General features: G+C 49.1%; 1 protein-coding gene across 4 annotated transcripts in view; it reads left to right on the plus strand.

Annotated features, from left to right (window-relative positions):
• LOC143506329 (vacuolar protein sorting-associated protein 8 homolog) overlaps positions 1-16078 on the plus strand; it is a 35979-nt gene extending 19901 nt beyond the window's left edge. For 2 of the 4 annotated variants that reach the window (XM_076996300.1, XM_076996299.1), the window contains 12 exons: positions 102-221; positions 499-555; positions 736-818; positions 1607-1691; positions 1816-1914; positions 2770-2859; positions 4586-4632; positions 11192-11327; positions 14607-14696; positions 15063-15251; positions 15526-15607; positions 15951-16078. In XM_076996300.1, the coding sequence (XP_076852415.1) occupies positions 102-221; positions 499-555; positions 736-818; positions 1607-1691; positions 1816-1914; positions 2770-2859; positions 4586-4632; positions 11192-11327; positions 14607-14696; positions 15063-15251; positions 15526-15607; positions 15951-16063 (1191 nt within the window). In that variant the 3' untranslated portion in view covers positions 16064-16078. Of the gene's footprint in view, positions 1-101; positions 222-498; positions 556-735; positions 819-1606; positions 1692-1815; positions 1915-2769; positions 2860-4585; positions 4633-11191; positions 11328-14511; positions 14697-15062; positions 15252-15525; positions 15608-15950 lie in introns of those variants that run through there. The other 2 variants (XM_076996302.1, XM_076996301.1) reach the window with 2 other exon arrangements.
• The last annotated feature ends 6918 nt before the right edge of the window (positions 16079-22996 follow it).

Below are 22996 nucleotides of genomic sequence, written 5' to 3' on the forward strand. Positions count from 1 at the left end.
GGGACTCATTAAGTTGTGATTTATTTTTGCCAGCAGTGACCTTGTCATGAAGTGAAATGTCTGTGTGCGTGTGTGTGTGTGTGTGTGTGGCCATCCTACAGGTCATGGTGGATAACTCTGACTTCACCCCGTCCCAGGTGGGCTGCCTGTTCACCTTCCTTGCCCGTCAGCTAGCCAAGCCCGACAACACCCTGTTTGTCAACAGGAAGCTGTTTGACCAGGTGACCACCTCCTTCCTGTTCTACACGTTCCTGACTGGCGACCCCCCCCATGCCTCCCACGCTGGGTAGAGGGCATGTTCACTCAGGGCATGTGGGGCCCTGACGTTGTGATGTCATGTCATTTGTCTTGTGTAAAAATAGCTTGTGAGTGAGGTACTGGATGGCTGTGTGAGAGTGTGATGAGACACTCTGGTCCCAAATGGCTGTTTAGAACCTGTTCACACTTGTATTGACTGTATATGTGTCTGGTTGGCTGTGTGTGTGTGTGCGCACGCAGGTTCTGGAGTTTCTCTGCAGTCCAGATGATGACTCCAGGCACACAGAGAGACAGCAGGTAACCCCCAGAAGGATCATCACCTGCTGCTCCATTAGCCTGAACTCTCAGTCTGTTTCCTCCACCTTAATAAGTCTCTGCTGTGAGGGGCTTAAGAAACATTCATGCTTACTTGGTGAGACTCCGTGATTGGTCCAGTCAGGTCATGTTACTCTCCCACTGTGGCGTTGGATATCTCAGGTACTGCTGGAGCTGCTTCAGGTGGGAGGCGTGGTTCAGTTTGACGAGGGGCGGCTCCTCGCCCTCGCAGAGAAGGCGGAGTTGTAAGTATTTGACCAATCAAAATAAAACACAAAAATGCAAACGATTCAGCTCAGACAAACAAAAGAATCAGCACACAATTTTAAAGCTAATTTTCTCTGAAAACTACCACCGACATAATGTCAGGATATACAAAGCTCTTTATATGTGTCACACAAACATATGGAGTCCCAGTTTAATGGGCTGCTGTGATTAGTCATCGCTTCCCTCCCTAATTATGCTCTCTGCACACTGCTGCTTACGCAATGACCTGTACTGCTGCTTTAGTTACTCTAGAGCTCTTCAGAGGGTCACACACACACACACACACACACACACACACACACACACACACCTCCAGGCATCTGAGGCTAATTACTGTACCTTCAGTTACCTTAAGTTAACTTCATTTAATGGGTTTTGTATAATTAGGCAGCGATTAAGTGATTCTGAGAGCTGTGCGTATTGACATCTGTGTGATTCAGGACGTTCCAGGCAGTGAAAGTTGTGCTTTAATTCCACCTACCCTTGTTTTATTTACTCAATCACCCTGCTTTCTTATTACTCACCCCTAACTCTCTTCCCCCTCTCCTCCACTATCCCCCCTTCTCTTCCCCCTCTCCTCCACTATCCCCCTTTCTCTTCCTCTACTCCTCCACTATCCCCCCTTCTCTTCTGCTTCTCCTCCACTATCCCCCCCTTCTTTTCCTCTACTCCTCCACTATCCCCCCTTCTCTTCCTCTACTCCTCCACTATCCCCCCTTCTCTTCTTCTCTTTCTCTCCTTGGCCTGTTTCACTGTCTCCCTGCAGCTATCAGATCTGTGAGTTCATGTATGAGCAGAAACACCTTTATGATCGAATCATTGACTGCTACCTCAAGGACCCCTTACGAAAGGTACGTTTCCCTCTCTTTCTCTCCTCCTCTCCCTCTCTCTATTTCTCTAATTTCATTCCCCTCCTTTAAACCTCTCTCCTCATCCGTCTCTAAAGCCCCAGAGTTCTCTTTGCTCTGGTTTCAGGAGGAGATTTATAACTACATCCACAACATGCTGTCCCTGCCTGGATACAGCCCGCAGGACAAGCACACTGCCAGGAGAAAGACCCTGGAGCACATTAAGGCAAGACACTTTCCCCTTCTGAATAGCTCCTTCAAACTATTCCCTTAAGAAATGACTCCGCCAAATTGACTACGTTAATAACAGTAATGAGCCAAAGCTAATGGGGACCATATAGGAGTCGTGTAACGTTCCTACCAGCGTAATACTTTGATGGGTTCATTCTTCTGGAGGATGGCCGAAACGTTCAGGGATCCGTTTGTTTAATTATTTGCGAGGGGCAGAACCAGCTGAATCAGCACCAGAGGTTCAGGTGATTCATAGAGGCGTCTGTCCGTCTCCTCAGACGTGTGTTAGTCTGTGTTCGTGTCTGCTGACGTGAAGATCCAATCTGTTATGGAGCTCAGGTGGAGGAACACGGTGTGTTCACGTCATTCCCATTACAGCCTCCTGACTCTGTTGGTAGTACTTGTGTAAGGCTTGTTGGTGTTCAGCCATTTTGGATGTATTTGAATCAGAATTTGGGGGGTTATGTAGACTTGGCTACGCTAGCAACAAACTGATGGAAACAAAATTGCCACATAGATATTCTAGAGAGGCAATTCAAGACGTCCTTCGTAATTCTGCTGCTGATGTGTGTGTGGGTGTGTGTGTGTGTGTGTGTGTGTGTGTGTGTGTGTGTGTGGGCTGAAATTTGAGGTTTGTGAATGAAAGAAATCAGTAACTTTTTTCACCTAGTACAGTCACTATTCACATCACTTCCACAAAGTGCATTTGTGATTGGTTCTGATGACTAGTATTCCATGTTTTGATTGGTTGCTTGTCTCTTGCATGGGTTCTTTAGCATTACCCTGGCTACGCCGGTCAGAGTTCACATCATCACTTCTTCTGTGTGATTGCCCGTTTGTTCTCTTGCAGGAGCTGGTTACCATTAACCCGGCTAAGACCGCTGAGCTGGTGTCTGGCCACTTCACTGGCGAGGTGGACTCGATTATTTCCGCCTTACAGGTCAGTGTTGTTTGAGCCTCTGTGCGTGCCGTACCTCATCATTAATGGATTCGTTCAGGAGAATTGCCAGAATTAAATTGCACATAGACCAAAACACTGAGCTTGTTCCATGTGTTAATGGAGCAAGTGTTTTAGACCACAACTAAGAGAATGTAGCAGAGTTGTGTGATTCTAAAAGACAAACTCCTCGTCCTTCATTGTGATAACTGTGACTCAAATACCAATGTAATGAGTTTCTGGAATATTCTGATTGTTCAGGGCACTTATAACACACACACACACACACACACACACACACACACACACACACACACACACACACACACACACACACACACATACTTCACACACTTATTACTGTCAGCCTGCCTCAGTGAGAGTGCAGTATGCCCAGAGGATTAATGGTCATCTCTAAAGGATGATGCCACTACCAAATAACCTGTCTCCACTCCAGTGCACTCAACAGATCAATATGACTGTGTGTGTGTGTGTGTGTGTGTGTGTGTGTGTGTGTGTGTGTGTGTGTGTGTGCGTGCGCACACAGCATACGCACACACATGCACGCACATGTCTGTGTGTGAGAGACACAAAGATAGACAGCCTCCATACATTACCCATTGTTGTAGACTGAGATAGCGTTAGTGAATCTATGAGAAGCAAGATGGAGCAAACTGAGGTGTGTGTGTGTGTGTGTGTGTGTGTGTGTGTGTGTGTGTGCGTGTGCGTGTGTATACGTACGTGATTACTCAGCTTAACACCACAAAATGTAGCTTTGACATGAAAAACAAGCAAGGAAAAAAAAATAGATTTCTTTCTGGATATTCAAGGTTATGATTAGGTGTGGGCATAACAGTACAGAATTACAGTAATACATGGTTGACACTTCCCAATACAGATGGTAATGTGTTTGTGTTTGTGTGTGTGTGTGTGTGTGTGTGTGTGTGAGAGAGAGAGAGAGAGAGAGAGAGAGAGAGAGAGAGAGAGAGAGAGAAAGGGAGTAAATGGATTAGGTCCTATCAGCAGTGCTGTGTGAAGCTGCCTTTGCCTTATCCTGGGCCCGGGCTGAGGAGTGTTAATTGAAAAGTGTGATAGTGGAGCAGCTGTGTGTGCTGCGAAGAGATGAGAGAGAAATAAGCACTGTGTGTGTGTGTGTGTGTGTGTGTGTGTGTGTGTGTGTGTGTGTGTGTGTGTGTGTGTGTGTGTGTGTGTGTGTGTGTGTGTGTGTGTATGCGTGTGCTTGTGCGTACGCGTGCGTGTGTGTGCGGTTGTGTCCGGTTGTGTGTGTGTGTGTGTTCAGCAGAGCCTGGCCAGCTAACACTCACTTCATGTAAGCAACTGTATGGGAGGAGTATGAGAACTATGAAGATGGTGACGAGAGAAATGTCCGATTTTAGAGCAGAGAAATTTGAGCAGAAAATTACACAGTGATCCATGATTTTCATGATGATAATGAAGACATACATGGTGACCCTGTTGTGGAGATTTTGTTCTTTAAATAAACACAATTGGGTGTCAAGGCTGCCTTCATAACACGGATATCACCGGCATCTTCACATAACGCGTCCTGCATTGCAGTGTCCTGTTGTTCTGGGCTGTTGTGGGTTTGTGCTGCTGCTCATCTTGGGCCAAACGGACAGAAGGAACTTCAAGGCGTAATAACTGTGATTAGTGAGAGTAACTAGTCATGATTCTCATGATTGCTCTGCTGTGGGTCTTGTTTCTGTAGGACGATTATTTGGTGTTCCAGCTCATGAAGAACCTGCTGGATCCAAGGTAACAACGTGTGTGTGTGTGTGTGTGTGTGTGTGTGTGTGTGTGTGTGTGTGTGTGTGTGTGTGTGTGCGCTCGCACTAAAGAAACTGGCTGTTCAGAGTGTTGTATCCAAGCATATTGATAGAAAGTTGAGTGGAAGGAAATAGTGTGGTAGAAAAAGTAATTCAAGCAACTGGGGATAATCGCAGCCTTGAAAGGATCTTCAAGAAAAGGCCATTCAGACATTTAGAGGAGATTCACAGCGGCCTGCTGCTGGTGTCTGTGCTTGAAGAGTCACCACACACACACACACACACACACGTATCCAGGACGTGGGCTACTGTCACCTTCCTTGTGTCTAGCCACTCATGGCCAAGAGTCAACGCCAGAAGCGCCTGACCTAAAGCCCATAGAGGATCTGTGGTGTATTGTGGAGAGGAAGATGAGACACCAGACCCAACAATGCAGACGAGCTGAAGGTGCTATCACAGTAACTTGGGCTTCCATAACACCTCAGTAGTGCCACAGGCTGATCGCCTCCATGACACGCTGCGTTGATGCAGTAATTCGTGCAAGAGCCCCTGACCAAGTACTGAGGTAATTTACTGTGTGTACCTTCCAGTAGGCCAACATTTGTTAATTGAGAATCCTTCTTTGGTCTTATATAATATTCAAATTTTCTGAGATAATGACGTTTGGGTTTTTATTGGCTGTAAGCCATAATCATAAACATTAGCAGAAATAAACACTTGGGAAATAGATCGATATAGAATCTATAGATGCATCTCACTTTTTGTGTGTGTGTATATGTGAGCGTGTGTGTGTATATGTGTGTGTATATGTGTGTGTGTGTGTGTGTGTGTGTGTGTGTATATAGAGAGAGGGAACTTCTAGCTTTAAGTCTTTAAGTGTCTCTGTCCCTCCCTCTTTCCCTGGAGCCTGGTGTCATTTTGATGGAGAGAGAGGTGTATTAGCTTTTCTGGTCTTCTCCTGCGTGCGGTGTGGAGGTGGTGGACTGGGTTGCCCTGCACCTGTGGGCATTAGCTGTCCTCCACAGTGTGGCTGTATCGAGGAGCAGATGCAGGCTGATGAAGGCAGGACTCTTCTCACCCGCAGACCAAGCCACGCATGGGGACGTGTTCAATCAGGTCTGGCACAGGCTCCAGTTGCCTGGGCAACGTGCGCTAGGGCTTTCTGGCGGGTCGGGCAATTCAGGCGGCAATCAGGGGCCGAGCCTCCAGACCAGAGCATGGGTGTGGTGGGGTGGGGACGTGTGTAGGGTGTGTGTGATGGGGACGTGTGTAGGGTGTGGTGTGGGGACGTGTGTAGGGTGTGTGGTGTGGGGTCGTGTGTAGGGTGTGTGTGATGGGGACGTGTGTAGGGTGTGTGTGATGGGGACGTGTGTAGGGTGTGTGTGGTGGGGACGTGTGTAGGGTGTGTGTGGTGGGAACGTGTGTAGGGTGTGTGTGATGGGGACGTGTGTAGGGTGTGTGTGATGGGGACGTGTGTAGGGTGTGTGTGGTGGGGACGTGTGTAGGGTGTGTGTGATGGGGACGTGTGGTGGGGACGTGTGTAGGGTGTGTGTGGTGGGGACGTGTGTAGGGTGTGTGGTGGGGACGTGTGTAGGGTGTGTGTGATGGGGACGTGTGTAGAGTGTGGTGGGTGGGGACGTGTGTAGGGTGTGGTGGGTGGAGACGTGTGTAGGGTGTGGTGGGGTGGGGACGTGTGTAGGGTGTGTGTGATGGGGACGTGTGTAGGGTGTGTGTGATGGGGACGTGTGTAGGGTGTGTGTGATGGGGACGTGTGTAGGGTGTGTGGTGGGGACGTGTCTAGGGTGTGTGTGGTGGGGACGTGTGTAGGGTGTGTGTGGTGGGGACGTGTGTAGGGTGTGTGTGATGGGGACGTGTGGTGGGGACGTGTGTAGGGTGTGTGTGATGGGGACGTGTGTAGGGTGTGTGTGATGGGTGTGTGTGATGGGGACGTGTGTAGGGTGTGTGTGGTGGGGACGTGTGTAGGGTGTGGTGGGTTGGGGACGTGTGTAGGGTGTGTGTGATGGGGACGTGTGTAGGGTGTGTGTGATGGGGACGAGTGTAGGGTGTGTGTGATGGGGACGTGTGTAGGGTGTGGTGTGGTGGGGACGTGTGTAGGGTGTGGTGTGGTGGGGACGTGTGTAGGGTGTGTGGTGGGGACGTGTGTAGGGTGTGTGATGGGGACGTGTGTAGGGTGTGTGTGGTGGGGACGTGTGTAGGGTGTGGTGTGGTGGGGACGTGTGTAGGGTGTGTGATGGGGACGTGTGTAGGGTGTGTGTGGTGGGGACGTGTGTAGGGTGTGGTGTGATGGGGACGTGTGTAGGGTGTGGTGTGGTGGGGACGTGTGTAGGGTGTGTGTGGTGGGGACGTGTGTAGGGTGTGTGTGGTGGGGACGTGTGTAGGGTGTGTGTGATGGGGACGTGTGTAGGGTGTGTGTGATGGGGACGTGTGTAGGGTGTGTGTGATGGGGACGTGTGTAGGGTGTGTGTGATGGGGACGTGTGTAGGGTGTGGTGGGGATGTGTGTAGGGTGTGTGTGGTGGGGACGTGTGTAGGGTGTGTGTGATGGGGACGTGTGTAGGGTGTGTGTGATGGGGACGTGTGTAGGGTGTGTGTGATGGGGACGTGTGTAGGGTGTGTGTGATGGGGACGTGTGTAGGGTGTGGTGGGGTGGGGACGTGTGTAGGGTGTGTGTGATGGGGACGTGTGTAGGGTGTGTGTGATGAGGACGTGTGTAGGGTGTGTGATGAGGACGTGTGTAGGGTGTGTGATGGGGACGTGTGTAGGGTGTGTGTGATGGGGACGTGTGTAGGGTGTGTGTGATGGGGACGTGTGTAGGGTGTGTGTGATGGGGACGTGTGTAGGGTGTGTGTGATGGGGACGTGTGTAGGGTGTGTGTGATGGGGACGTGTGTAGGGTGTGTGTGATGGGGACGTGTGTAGGGTGTGGTGGGGACGTGTGTAGGGTGTGTGTGATGGGGACGTGTGTAGGGTGTGGTGGGGACGTGTGTAGGGTGTGTGATGAGGACGTGTGTAGGGTGTGTGTAATGGGGACGTGTGTAGGGTGTGGTGGGGACGTGTGTAGGGTGTGTGTGATGGGGACGTGTGTAGGGTGTGTGTGATGGGGACGTGTGTAGGGTGTGGTGGGGACGTGTGTAGGGTGTGTGTGATGGGGACGTGTGTAGGGTGTGGTGGGGTGGGGACGTGTGTAGGGTGTGTGTGATGGGGACGTGTGTAGGGTGTGTGTGATGAGGACGTGTGTAGGGTGTGTGATGGGGACGTGTGTAGGGTGTGTGATGGGGACGTGTGTAGGGTGTGTGTGATGGGGACGTGTGTAGGGTGTGTGTGATGGGGACGTGTGTAGGGTGTGTGTGGTGGGGACGTGTGTAGGGTGTGTGTGATGGGGACGTGTGTAGGGTGTGTGTGGTGGGGACGTGTGTAGGGTGTGTGTGATGGTGTGGTGGGGACGTGTGTAGGGCGTGTGATGAGGACGTGTGTAGGACGTGTGATGGGGACGTGTGTAGGGTGTGGGATGGGGACGTGTGTAGGGTGTGTGTGATGGGGACGTGTGTAGGGTGTGTGTGATGGGGACGTGTGTAGGGTGTGTGTGTAGGGTGTGTGTGATGGGGACGTGTGTAGGGTGTGTGTGATGGGGACGTGTGTAGGGTGTGTGTGATGGGGACGTGTGTAAGGTGTGTGTGATGGGGACGTGTGTAGGGTGTGGTGGGGACGTGTGTAGGGTGTGTGTGATGGGGACGTGTGTAGGGTGTGTGTGATGGGGACGTGTGTAGGGTGTGTGTGATGGGGACGTGTGTAGGGTGTGTGTGATGAGGACGTGTGTAGGGTGTGTGATGGGGACGTGTGTAGGTTGTGTGATGGGGACGTGTGTAGGGTGTGTGTGATGGGGACGTGTGTAGGGTGTGTGTGATGGGGACGTGTGTAGGGTGTGTGGGGTGGGGACGTGTGTAGGGTGTGTGTGTGGTGGGGACGTGTGTAGGGTGTGTGTGGTGGGGACGTGTGTAGGGTGTGTGTGATGGGGACGTGTGTAGGGTATGTGTGATGGGGACGTGTGTAGGGTGTGTGTGGTGGGGACGTGTGTAGGGTGTGTGATGGGGACGTGTGTAGGGTGTGTGTGGTGGGGACGTGTGTAGGGTGTGTGTGATGGTGTGGTGGGGACGTGTGTAGGGTGTGTGATGAGGACGTGTGTAGGACGTGTGACGGGGACGTGTGTAGCGTGTGTGTGACGGGGACGTGTGTAGGGTGTGTGTGACGGGGACGTGTGTAGGGTGTGTGTGACGGGGACGTGTGTAGGGTGTGTGTGATGAGGACGTGTGTAGGGTGTGTGATGGGGACGTGTGTAGGGTGTGTGTGTAGGGTGTGTGTGATGAGGACGTGTGTAGGGTGTGTGTGGTGGGGACGTGTGTGGGGGTGGGGACAGTGATCTGATTTCGATGAAGGAATTAGATGAAACTGAAATGTCTGAATTACTGTGGCTGTTTAAGGACAGTTTAAAGGACAGTTTAAAATTGATCAGAAGAGGTGTGTGTGAGTGGGAGAAGAGGAAATAGAGAGAGAGAGAGAGAGAGAGAGAGAGAGTGTGTGTGTGTGTGTGAGGGGAAGAGAGAGTGTGTGCGAGAGAGAGAGAGAGAGAAACAGAGGAAAGGAGAGAGTGTGTGTGTGTGTGTGTGTGTGTGTTTGTGTGTGTGTGTGTGTGTGTTTTGCACATCATTTCATGACCTTCACCACCTGTCTGGAGCTGCCTGGACACACACACACACACACACACACACACACACACACCACCGACATGACTGCTTGCTCGGTCACATGACTGCTTGCTCGGTCACATGACGGCTGCCTGCAGTGTCCTGTTTCTCTGTTCTTCTTGCTGTGACTGACCCTCATGGGCCATCAGAGGTTGAGGATTGAGGAGTTGAACTACATCTACGTGATAAAGTTGTTCTCCACCTTCTTCCACCAGGGCCACCTGATCTCCACTAGCTCACATGTACGAGGGCCGTGTTTTTATTGGGCTTAAGATGGAGCTATGAGGTGTTTGTTTTTGCTCATGCTATTCTCAGCCTGCCATGCTCATTCAACATCGAAAGAGGAGCCGATCCTGTCATGCAGTCAGCTGATCCTGGATCAGTCTTCCACCTACCCAACGGTCTGAGGTCGGAGGACGAGCACAAAAACTTCTAAGGGGCTCATTTGCATATATTGCAGCCACCTGTGTACATCAATATTCCAGCACTGCCACTGGAATAATGATCAAGATATCAATAAGTTAATTAATAATGATGAATTCATAAAACTTGCATGTACTAGTGTGGTGAGCAGGTAGTTGCTGGTAGAGATGTGATCCTCTAAGGCTGCACCTCTGAGTGGTGCGTCGGGCAGCTGCAGTCCGAGTGCGGCCAGGTCCAGACATTCGTACACACACTTCCCTGACACACAGCGTCTGGGCGGCAGAGTGGCGGAGAAATCAGGCAGGCCCGCTCCTCCACACGCTCCTCCACCCTCTACTCCACCCTCTCCTCCACCCTCTCCTCCACCCACTCCTCCACCCTCTCCTCCACACGCTCCTCCACATGCTCCTCCACCCTCTTCTCCACCCACTCCTCCACCCTCTCCTCCACCCGCTCCTCCACCCACTCCTCCACCCTCTCCTCCACCCTCTCCTCCACATGCTCCTCCACCCTCTCCTCCACCCTCTCCTCCACACGCTCCTCCACCCTCTCCTCCACCCTCTCCTCCACCCTCTCCTCCACCCACTCCTCCACCCTCTCCTCCACCCGCTCCTCCACCCTCTCCTCCACCCTCTACTCCACCCTCTCCTCCACCCTCTACTCCACCCTCTCCTCCACCCTCTACTCCACCCACTCCTCCACCCTCTCCTCCACCCTCTCCTCCACCCTCTACTCCACCCACTCCTCCACCCTCTCCTCCACCCTCTACTCCACCCGCTCCTCCACTCACTCCTCCACCCTCTACTCCACCCCCTCCTCCGCCCACTCCTCTACCCTCTTCTCCACCCTCTTCTCCACCCGCTCCTCCACCCACTCCTCAACCCGCTTCTCCGCCCTCTCCTTTGCCCGCTACTCCACCCGCTCTCTGCTAATTATGCCGGATTCAGAGTCTTCCATCTCGAGGTGCAGAGTGATTGCGGTTTGATTTGAGAGCTGGGGCGGTGATGAAGAATGACTCTCTGCAAGGGGAAAGCCTTTCTGCATGTTCTGTGTGTGTGTGTGTGTGTGTGTGTGTGTGTGTGTGTGTGTGTGTGTGTGTGTGTGTGTGTGTGTGTGTGTGTGTGTGTGTGAGAGAGAGAGAGAGAGAGAGAGAGAGAGAGAGAGAGAGAGAGAATGAGTGATGGTTGAAAGACTATGAACTATGAAAGACTCATAGTTGGCTGTATTCTGTGAGTGCTGTGGTCTTATTTGCATTATTTGAGTTTCTGGGCCTGCGGTTGGTGTTTTCATTAAATGATGCTGATTGACTTCACATCATTTCTCATGATTAAATCCCAGTAAATCTCATGTGTCTCGTCCCACAGTGAGGGCCCAAACCCCCAGATGCTGGCGCCCAACCTCCATGAGCTCCTGGTGGGCCTGCTGTGTCGCTTCTGCCCATGCCAGGTCACACCCTTCCTACAGACCACCCAGCACTACCGCCTGGAGGAGACCATCGAAGTGAGGACACACACACACACACACACACACACACACACACACACACACACACACACTCACACACCCTTCCTACAGACCACCCAGCACTACCGCCTGGAGGAGACCATCGAAGTGAGGACACACACACACACACACACACACACTCATACACACTCACACACTCACACACCCTTCCTGCAGACCTCCCAGCACTACCGCCTGGAGGAGACCATCGAAGTGAGAACACACACACACACACACACGCACACACACACTCACTCACACTCATACTCATTCACTCACACTCATACTCACTCACTCATACTCACACTCATACTCACACTCACTTACACACACACTCATACTCACACTCACTCACACACACACTCACTTACATACACTCATACTCACTCACACATACTCACTCACACACACTCATACTCACTCATACTCACACACACTCTCACACTCATATTCAGTCACACACACTCACTCACACATACTCACACATACTCATACACTCACACATACTCATACACTCACACATACTCACTCACTCATACTCACTCACACATACTCACTCACTCACTCAGACATACTCACTCACACACTCACACACATTCATACTCACACTCATGTACACTCATACTCACACATACTCATACTCACACATACTCATACACTCACACATACTCACTCACACATACTCACTCACACATACTCACACACTCATACTCACTTACACACACACTCATACTCACTCACACATACTCATTCACTCACACATACTCACTCACTCATACTCACTCGCACACACACACACACACACACACACTCATACTCACTCACACATACTCATTCACTCACACATACTCACACATACACACACACACACTCACTCACACACACACTCACACACACACACTCATACTCACTCACACATACTCATTCACTCACACATACTCACTCACACACACACATACTCATACTCACACATTCACACCAAGGTTATAATCGTTAACGAAAACGAACGAAAAACGAAAAAACGAAAACTAATATTGAAAAAACATTTTCGTTAACTGAAATAAATTATAACGATAATTAAAAGAAAAAAACGATAACTAACTATAACTATATTACATGTTTAGAAAACTAACTAAAACGTACTGAAATTATAGATAGGATACCCTTTGTCTTCGTGTTTGTCAGTTTATTTATAAGTCTTGTGAACTGATATGAGATCGCTTTTTTTCACTAGAAGTTTTATATTAGCTGGCAGAAGCGTACGACACATCATGGTCCATCACGTCTCTTGTTTAGAGCTCCTGCTCGCTATGCTAGCCTGCACAATTATGACAACAAAAGTTGGGATAAAACGGCGAGTCCTGTATGGGATTTTTTAAATATGACTACGAGGAAGACTACATGTCTTGTAGTGGAAACAGGTGATAAAATATATGGAGTAGTCCTCAAGAGGAAAACCCCCACGAATCTCAAAGTTCACACAAGAGGGCTAACTGCCAGTAGCCTACCTTGACAAGCTAGACTCTTAAGTAGCTCCGCCGAAAGAGAAGCACCATCCCGGCTAGGTAGCACCGGGAAGGAGAACCGTAATGGCCCGTTTTCACCAGTGATTAAATAGCTGCTGGTTAGTTAATGCAGAAAAACTGCAAGGGGGTGGATGCACTAGTTAATGTGTTGAGAATCGATGTCAACACGACTGTGTTACTCGATTGCCTTCAAAAAGTTTGGCTTTTCACGCGAACCAAAATAGGGTTAAGCTCCTATGTTCGTGTCCGTCTTAGTCTGGCATTTTTCAGTATCAATATTACACATTTTGCACTTAAGGCTTCTATCTTGTGGACTGTTAGTTGTTCAACAGTAATTGAATGCATTTTTTAAAATGGTCTTTTGATGAGTTTTTATTACACAATATTTACTTTGGACTTTTTAAATCCTGCACCTGACAAATAACCCAAAGTATAAAAAAAACTAAAACTAATACTAGAACTAATGAAAACTAAACTAAAACTAAGCTTTACAAAAATTATTAAAACTAATAAAAACTAGCAAACATGCTCTAAAAACTAATTAAAACTAACTGAATTAGAAAAAAAGTGAAACAATGAAATAAAAACTAAACTATAATGAAAAATCCAAAACTATTATAACCTTGATTCACACACACTCATACTCACATAGGCTACTCATTCACTCACACATACTCACTCACACAAACTCATACTGACACTCATACTCTCACACTCATACTCTCACACTCACTCATACACACACTCACTCATACACATACTCACTTATACACACATTCACTCACACATATACACTCACACACACACAAACTCTAACTCATGCACTCGCACTCACTCATACACAGACTGACACACACATAATTTAAACACATTCACACTTTTATGCTTACTTTAATTATTTATATCTCTTTCCTGAAATCACACATGTACATACACAGACCCACACAAATGCACTCACTCCTTATACACACATTGACTCTTTCAGCTTGTAAAGAGAGCCTGCGTGAAAACCAGTGGTTTAGGGTTGAGGGTTTAGTCCTAGCTGTTGTAACCAAAGACCTCCAGGACCAGCCTGTGTTTGTTCAGAAGAGGCTAGAGAAACCAGTTTCCCTCTGCACACACTCAGCAGGCCTTCAATAATGGAGTGAGTTTGGGCGTCCTGTTTAATAAGGAAGATGGCTGAACTGGTGTGGGAGATGGAGAGAGAGCAGAATATGCTAACGTGCAGGAGGGAGAGAGGGCAAAGAGATGGAGGGAGGGAGAGAGAGAGATGGAGGGAGAGAGTTTTCTGAAGTACTCTAGCGAGAGACTGGCAGGTGAGGGGCAGCGAATCAATGCGGTTTTACAGCCACTGGCACTGCTAAATATTTGATCAGGCTTACACACACACACACACACACACACACACACACACACACACACACACACACACACACACACACACACACACACACACACACACACAGAGTAGAGTAGCTATTGCTGTTCTCCTACCTCACAAGTATGCTGTCCCTTTCAGGCCTGTCTGCCTACCAAATGCACCTGTCTGACCTCCTGTCTTGCTGCCTGTCTTGCTGCCTGTCTTGCTGATCTTCTGTAGGAACACCGTTTTATTCCATTACGCCTGTCACCCTGTGTGTGATGGTCACGGGCAGTAGTCCTGAGACGTGATTGGCTGGTCCATGTCCCCTTTGTTGCAGTAGTCCTGAGACGTGATTGGCTGGTCCATGTCCCCTTTGTTGCATCACAGATCACCAAGAAACATGAGCTGCATGAGGCCACCTCCTACCTGCTGGAGAAGAAGGGAGACGTGCAGGGGGCCTTCCGAGTGCTGCTGCAGGTTCGGCACCCCTATAGTCGCTCCCTCCTCACTGCTGACGCAGGCCTGCTGCAGGAAACCGCAGCCACAGGCGGCCATGTTGGCTCAGACAGCGGAATGCCATTTTATTCGGCCTGTGGTGTCAGCTAATGACTCCGCGGTTATGGTCTGGCAATTTGATTTGAAAATTGAGGGGTTGTAAATGATGTGGCTGTGTTTGATGCTCAACAGTACCGATGTTATCAGTTTTATAATCTCAATCTCAGTGTATTTACAGTAGAATATATAATACAGAGTAAATCTTGAAGGTAAGATTAAGATTACCAGTGAGTCCTGTTTTAAGGGGATTTGATTATCTGGTGTGTGTGTTTGTGTTGTGTGTCTCAGATGTTAAAAAGCAAGCTGCACAGCCTGACCGAAGAGAATCCTGAGCCAGCCAGGTCAAGGGGTGAGGAGGAGGATGGTGAGGAGGGTGATGAAGGTCAGCCTGTGTTGGCCACGGTGGAGGAGGCCCTGAGTGACATCATAGAACTGTGTCACAGGAACTCTCACGGTCTTAACCAGCAGCAGAGAGAGGTGAGTTCATGAGCACGTGAGTCGTCTTGTGTGTGTGTGTGTGTGTGTGTGTGTGTGTGTGTGTCAGTTTGTGAGTGACCTTGGTGATGGATTCTGCTTGAACTTCTTGATTGGTGTTCATTTATTCATAAACGTATCATATTAATACATATACATACATTAATACATAAATGTCATAGTTTTGTGTGTCTGTCTCATCTCTCTCTCTCTCTCTCTCTCTCTCTCTCTCTCTCTCTCTCTCTCTCTCTCTCTCTCTCTCATTTTTCTCTCTCAGGCTCTCTGGTTTCCTCTTCTGGAGGCCATGATGTCACCACAGAAACACCTTAAAGGCCCCAGTGCCAAACATACTTCAGAAGGTTACACACACACACACACACACACACACACACACACACGCACGCACGCACACAAACACAAACACACACACACACACACACAGTAAATTTTATCTCTAGTCATTTGGTGGATTTAAGGGCTTATACTCCAGTTTTCCCCCTTCTGCTGTATTGTTATGAACCTAATGAACAATTAAAGCCTCTTTATGTGACGAGTCCCTGATAACACATTCAGTTTGACTAACGGCCACAGCCTGGGGATGGGAGGAGTCTGGTGACTATGAACATCTGAAAATAACTCACTTCCTCTAGCATCCTCCAGCTAGATCTGCTGCAACATGTGTGTGTGTGTGTGTGTACTCAGCACTGAAGGAACTCACAATGAAGGTCTTGAACAGTATGTCCAGTTTCATCGCCCTGCCTGCCATCATTCAGCGCATCCTACAGGTAACGTCGGTGCTTATGAGACTTTTTTAACACTTATAGCTGTGTAATAAACATGCTTATCACATGCTCATCATGGTAGATAAGGAAATGTGTGTGTTGTTGTTGTTTTAAAAGTACATTTGAATTGTTTACCTACTGGTATTTCAAAAAGAAGAAAGTGTAAAATTGTTTTTCAAGTGCCTCACCTTGACACTAAGCCCTTTTACACACTAAACACACACCCAAGGGCCTAATCTGACAATAACCCCCTTTACACACTCACACAAACACACACCCCAGGGCCTAATCTGACAATAAACCCCTTTACACACTCACACTCACACAAACACACACCCAAGGGCCTAATCTGACACTAAACCCTTTTACACACACCTACACAGATAAGGACTTAACCCAACAGCAATCTTCTTTACACACTCGCACAAACACACACAGATAAGCAGACTAAAGTATCCAGCTTCATGCCAAACATCGATTTCTCCCTTGCCTTCCATGTCCAGATAAGTGGCTGGAACAGATATGCTGTCAAAAGCAAATTCCATCTACCTCAGCCAAAGCTAAATTGTTCAGCCCACATCTCTTACACACACACACACACACACACACACACACACACACACACACACACACACACACACACACACTGCAGCAAGCTGAGTTCACATCTGCCATCAGTGTCATGATAAGCAAATAAGATGCACCGTTCTTAAGGCGCACCCCAAAACAAATCTCCAAACACACACACACACACAGTATACACTACACAGACAATTTAGTGCCCATCGGTGAGAGGTGTGGTCCAACAGAAGTGTGTTGTCTGTGTTTGTATGCGTGCACGCATGTGCGTGCTGTTGGCGTGTGCATATGTGTGTGGGCGCACGCTAACGTCTGTCACGTCTGCGGACCTTTGATGGCTCCGTTGTTGCAAAGCGCGTCATACGCGGTGTGTGAATTGAGAGGTGGAGAGTGAGTCCCTTTAGATGGCCAATAATAAATGGACTCGGTTCATCCCTCCTACAAACATCCTTTCGTTGTTTGTAAACAGCAGTGTAAGCGATGTAGAAGACGAGTGATCAGGACAGCGTGTCTCCAGCTTGTCCTGAGGCATGGAGACAACCGGACAGCTTAATAGGTGACTGATGGTGCGTGGCACAGTTTAAACACCAGGGTCTCTTCTGTACTGTTAACAAAACGTCTGCTCATCCTCCCGAATCCCCCGTGCTGCATCGCGGCTGTGAGAACGAGGAGCGCTGGTTCTGCGTCTGTGCTGTGAGGTCAGCACAGACACGTCTGTGCTGGTGTCGGTGAGCCAGATGTGGATATGGGTTAAACCTGACCAAGAGTGACCCTGTGAAAGTTCTCTTTGGGTTCCTTGCTGGTTAAGAGCTTGTGAAGGCGTCCACAGCGCGGAGGGTTCGGAGGAACAGTGGAGACGTTTGCCTCTGTAAGCTGGTGGTTCTGAAGCTTTGTTTTCAACTTAAATAAAATATGCTCTAAGCAGTGAGCTGATGCATATTACTACTGTGTGTGTGTGTGTGTGTGGGTAGGAGGAGGTGTGGATATGTGTTTGAAGCCTCTCTGCAGGTGTGTGTAAGTGGGTGTGAGTTTGAGAGTGTGTGTGTGTTGAAGCCTCTCTGTGGTTGTGTGTGTGTGTGTGTGTGTGTTGAAGCCTCTCTGCAGGTGTGTGTGTTGAAGCCTCTCTGCGGTTGTGTGTGTATGTGTGGGTGTTTGAAGCTCCTTTGTGTGTATAGGCGTGTGTGTGAGTGTGTGTCGGGGCGTGTGTGAGTGTTTGAAGCACATCTGCAGGTGGACGTCTCTTGTCTCATCCGCATTCAGTCTGTCAGCGCCACATTTGAAGCTGTTTGAGTGTGTCCACGTGAACCGCCTGAAGCACGTGAACCGCGTGAAGCACGTGAACCGCTCCAGTTTAGAGCCACCTCACAAACTGAACAACCAAGACTTTTGGCTGTTCAACAAAAGGTGGAATTAACTTATTGTCACTTCCTGGTTCACAACTAACTGTTGTGTTTCATTCACATGTTTCATTATAAAACGGTTGGATGCTTCTCTAGGGATGTCTGATTGGCATGTCTGATTGGCTGCGGGTCTTTGCTCTTCTAACCAGTGAGGACGCAGGGCAGGCACTTCTGGTTTGTCAGGGTTGCCAGGCCCCCATTGGCTCTTCTAAGATGGACACCTGAAGCCCAGTGTGACAACTACGTAGTTAGTACAGCTAGTAGTGCTGGAACTGTCCGTGGTGCTGAAGGGTAGCATGGGCAGGGGTAGCGATGGTGTGTGTGTGTCAGTTTGTAGTGTGTGTGTATGTGTGGTTGAGCTTGAGTGTGTGTGTGTGTGTGGTTGGGTGTGTGTGGGGTGTAAGTGTGTGTGGTGGGAGTGTAAGTGTGGTATGGTGGACCCCCACATGTGTGGTATGGTGGACCCCCACATGTGTGGTATGGTGGGGGTGTAAGTGTGTGTGGTATGGTGGGGGTGTAAGTGTGTGTGGTATGGTGGGGGGAGTTTATGGGTGTGGTTTAGCTCCCTATACTCATTAAATTTGTTTTATGCTGAGACCAGATGATCAAACACACTGTGATGAATCTCACAGCAGGTGGTGTGTGTGTGTGCGTGTGCGTGCACGTGCGCTTGTTCATTTATGAGTGTTTGTGCGTGTACATGTGCACATAGGTGTGCAGTACAATATTCTTGAGTTTTTTTATCACTGTGCTTTAACGTGATCAGTATGTTGATGGGTTAAGGAAAGGTAGCAGTTTGGAGGTAGCAGTTACTGTGTCCCATAGTGCGGGACAGCTGTTCTGTTACTGTGTCCCATAGTGCGGGACAGCTGTTCTGTTACTGTGTCCCATAGTGCGGGACAGCTGTTCTGTTACTGTGTCCCATAGTGCGGGACAGCTGTTCTGTTACTGTGTCCCATAGTGCAGGTCAGCTGTTCTGTTACTGTGTCCCATAGTGCGGGACAGCTGTTCTGTTACTGGGTCCCATAGTGCAGGACAGCTGTTCTGTTACTGTGTCCCATAGTGCAGGTCAGCTGTTCTGTTACTGTGTCCCATAGTGCAGGACAGCTGTTCTGTTCTGTTACTGTGTCCTATAGTGCAGGTCAGCTGTTCTGTTACTGTGTCCCATAGTGCAGGTCAGCTGTTCTGTTACTGTGTCCCATAGTGCAGGACAGCTGTTCTGTTACTGTGTCCCATAGTGCAGGACAGCTGTTCTGTTACTGTGTCCCATAGTGTGGGACAGCTGTTCTGTTACTGTGTCCCATAGTGCAGGTCAGCTGTTCTGTTACTGTGTCCTATAGTGCAGGTCAGCTGTTCTGTTACTGTGTCCCATAGTGCAGGACAGCTGTTCTGTTACTGTGTCCCATAGTGCAGGACAGCTGTTCTGTTACTGTGTCCCATAGTGCAGGACAGCTGTTCTGTTACTGTGTCCCATAGTGCAGGACAGCTGTTCTGTTACTGTGTCCCATTGTGTTGGTCAGCTGCTCTGTTACTGTGTCCCATTGTGTTGGTCAGCTGTTCTGTTACTGTGTCCCATTGTGTTGGTCAGCTGCTCTGTTACTGTGTCCCATTGTGTTGGTCAGATGTTCTGTTACTGTGTCCCATAGTGCAGGACAGCTGTTCTGTTCTGTTACTGTGTCCCATTGTGTTGGTCAGCTGTTCTGTTACTGTGTCCCATTGTGTTGGTCAGCTGCTCTGTTACTGTGTCCCATAGTGCAGGACAGCTGTTCAGTTACTGTGTCCCATAGTGTTGGTCAGCTGTTCAGTTACTGTGTCCCATAGTGCAGGTCAGCTGTTCTGTTACTGTGTCCCATAGTGCAGGACAGCTGTTCTGTTACTGTGTCCTATAGTGTTGGTCAGCTGCTCTGTTGCTGTGTCCCATTGTGTTGGTCAGCTGTTCTGTTACTGTGTCCCATAGTGTTGGTCAGCTGCTCTGTTACTGTGTCCCATAGTGTTGGTCAGCTGCTCTGTTACTGTGTCCCATTGTGTTGGTCAGCTGTTCTGTTACTGTGTCCCATAGTGCAGGTCAGCTGTTCTGTTACTGTGTCCCATAGTGTTGGTCAGCTGTTCAGTTACTGTGTCCCATAGTGCAGGTCAGCTGTTCTGTTACTGTGTCCCATTGTGTTGGTCAGCTGTTCTGTTACTGTGTCCCATAGTGCGGGACAGCTGTTCTGTTACTGTGTCCCATAGTGCAGGTCAGCTGTTCTGTTACTGTGTCCCATAGTGCGGGACAGCTGTTCTGTTACTGTGTCCCATAGTGCAGGACAGCTGTTCTGTTACTGTGTCCCATAGTGCAGGTCAGCTGTTCTGTTACTGTGTCCCATAGTGCAGGACAGCTGTTCTGTTCTGTTACTGTGTCCTATAGTGCAGGTCAGCTGTTCTGTTACTGTGTCCCATAGTGCAGGTCAGCTGTTCTGTTACTGTGTCCCATAGTGCAGGACAGCTGTTCTGTTACTGTGTCCTATAGTGCAGGTCAGCTGTTCTGTTACTGTGTCCCATTGTGTTGGTCAGCTGTTCTGTTACTGTGTCCCATTGTGTTGGTCAGCTGCTCTGTTACTGCGTCCCATAGTGCAGGACAGCTGTTCAGTTACTGTGTCCCATAGTGTTGGTCAGCTGTTCAGTTACTGTGTCCCATAGTGCAGGTCAGCTGTTCTGTTACTGTGTCCCATAGTGCAGGACAGCTGTTCTGTTACTGTGTCCCATAGTGTTGGTCAGCTGCTCTGTTACTGTGTCCCATTGTGTTGGTCAGCTGTTCTGTTACTGTGTCCCATAGTGCAGGTCAGCTGTTCTGTTACTGTGTCCCATAGTGCAGGACAGCTGTTCTGTTCTGTTACTGTGTCCTATAGTGCAGGTCAGCTGTTCTGTTACTGTGTCCCATAGTGCAGGTCAGCTGTTCTGTTACTGTGTCCCATAGTGCAGGACAGCTGTTCTGTTACTGTGTCCTATAGTGCAGGTCAGCTGTTCTGTTACTGTGTCCCATTGTGTTGGTCAGCTGTTCTGTTACTGTGTCCCATTGTGTTGGTCAGCTGCTCTGTTACTGCGTCCCATAGTGCAGGACAGCTGTTCAGTTACTGTGTCCCATAGTGTTGGTCAGCTGTTCAGTTACTGTGTCCCATAGTGCAGGTCAGCTGTTCTGTTACTGTGTCCCATAGTGCAGGACAGCTGTTCTGTTACTGTGTCCCATAGTGTTGGTCAGCTGCTCTGTTACTGTGTCCCATTGTGTTGGTCAGCTGTTCTGTTACTGTGTCCCATAGTGCAGGTCAGCTGTTCTGTTACTGTGTCCCATAGTGTTGGTCAGCTGTTCAGTTACTGTGTCCCATAGTGCAGGTCAGCTGTTCTGTTACTGTGTCCCATTGTGTTGGTCAGCTGTTCTGTTACTGTGTCCCATTGTGTTGGTCAGCTGTTCTGTTACTGTGTCCCATTGTGTTGGTCAGCTGCTCTGTTACTGTGTCCCATAGTGCAGGACAGCTGTTCAGTTACTGTGTCCCATAGTGTTGGTCAGCTGTTCAGTTACTGTGTCCCATAGTGCAGGTCAGCTGTTCTGTTACTGTGTCCCATAGTGCAGGACAGCTGTTCTGTTACTGTGTCCTATAGTGTTGGTCAGCTGCTCTGTTACTGTGTCCCATAGTGCAGGTCAGCTGTTCTGTTACTGTGTCCCATAGTGTTGGTCAGCTGTTCAGTTACTGTGTCCCATAGTGCAGGTCAGCTGTTCTGTTACTGTGTCCCATTGTGTTGGTCAGCTGTTCTGTTACTGTGTCCCATAGTGCGGGACAGCTGTTCTGTTACTGTGTCCCATAGTGCAGGTCAGCTGTTCTGTTACTGTGTCCCATAGTGCGGGACAGCTGTTCTGTTACTGTGTCCCATAGTGCAGGACAGCTGTTCTGTTACTGTGTCCCATAGTGCAGGTCAGCTGTTCTGTTACTGTGTCCCATAGTGCAGGACAGCTGTTCTGTTCTGTTACTGTGTCCTATAGTGCAGGTCAGCTGTTCTGTTACTGTGTCCCATAGTGCAGGTCAGCTGTTCTGTTACTGTGTCCCATAGTGCAGGACAGCTGTTCTGTTACTGTGTCCTATAGTGCAGGTCAGCTGTTCTGTTACTGTGTCCCATTGTGTTGGTCAGCTGTTCTGTTACTGTGTCCCATTGTGTTGGTCAGCTGCTCTGTTACTGCGTCCCATAGTGCAGGACAGCTGTTCAGTTACTGTGTCCCATAGTGTTGGTCAGCTGTTCAGTTACTGTGTCCCATAGTGCAGGTCAGCTGTTCTGTTACTGTGTCCCATAGTGCAGGACAGCTGTTCTGTTACTGTGTCCCATAGTGTTGGTCAGCTGCTCTGTTACTGTGTCCCATTGTGTTGGTCAGCTGTTCTGTTACTGTGTCCCATAGTGCAGGTCAGCTGTTCTGTTACTGTGTCCCATAGTGCAGGACAGCTGTTCTGTTCTGTTACTGTGTCCTATAGTGCAGGTCAGCTGTTCTGTTACTGTGTCCCATAGTGCAGGTCAGCTGTTCTGTTACTGTGTCCCATAGTGCAGGACAGCTGTTCTGTTACTGTGTCCTATAGTGCAGGTCAGCTGTTCTGTTACTGTGTCCCATTGTGTTGGTCAGCTGTTCTGTTACTGTGTCCCATTGTGTTGGTCAGCTGCTCTGTTACTGCGTCCCATAGTGCAGGACAGCTGTTCAGTTACTGTGTCCCATAGTGTTGGTCAGCTGTTCAGTTACTGTGTCCCATAGTGCAGGTCAGCTGTTCTGTTACTGTGTCCCATAGTGCAGGACAGCTGTTCTGTTACTGTGTCCCATAGTGTTGGTCAGCTGCTCTGTTACTGTGTCCCATTGTGTTGGTCAGCTGTTCTGTTACTGTGTCCCATAGTGCAGGTCAGCTGTTCTGTTACTGTGTCCCATAGTGTTGGTCAGCTGTTCAGTTACTGTGTCCCATAGTGCAGGTCAGCTGTTCTG

Source organism: Brachyhypopomus gauderio, unplaced genomic scaffold (assembly GCF_052324685.1).
Source record: "Brachyhypopomus gauderio isolate BG-103 unplaced genomic scaffold, BGAUD_0.2 sc462, whole genome shotgun sequence".
In the NCBI taxonomy this organism is placed as follows: domain Eukaryota; kingdom Metazoa; phylum Chordata; class Actinopteri; order Gymnotiformes; family Hypopomidae; genus Brachyhypopomus; species Brachyhypopomus gauderio.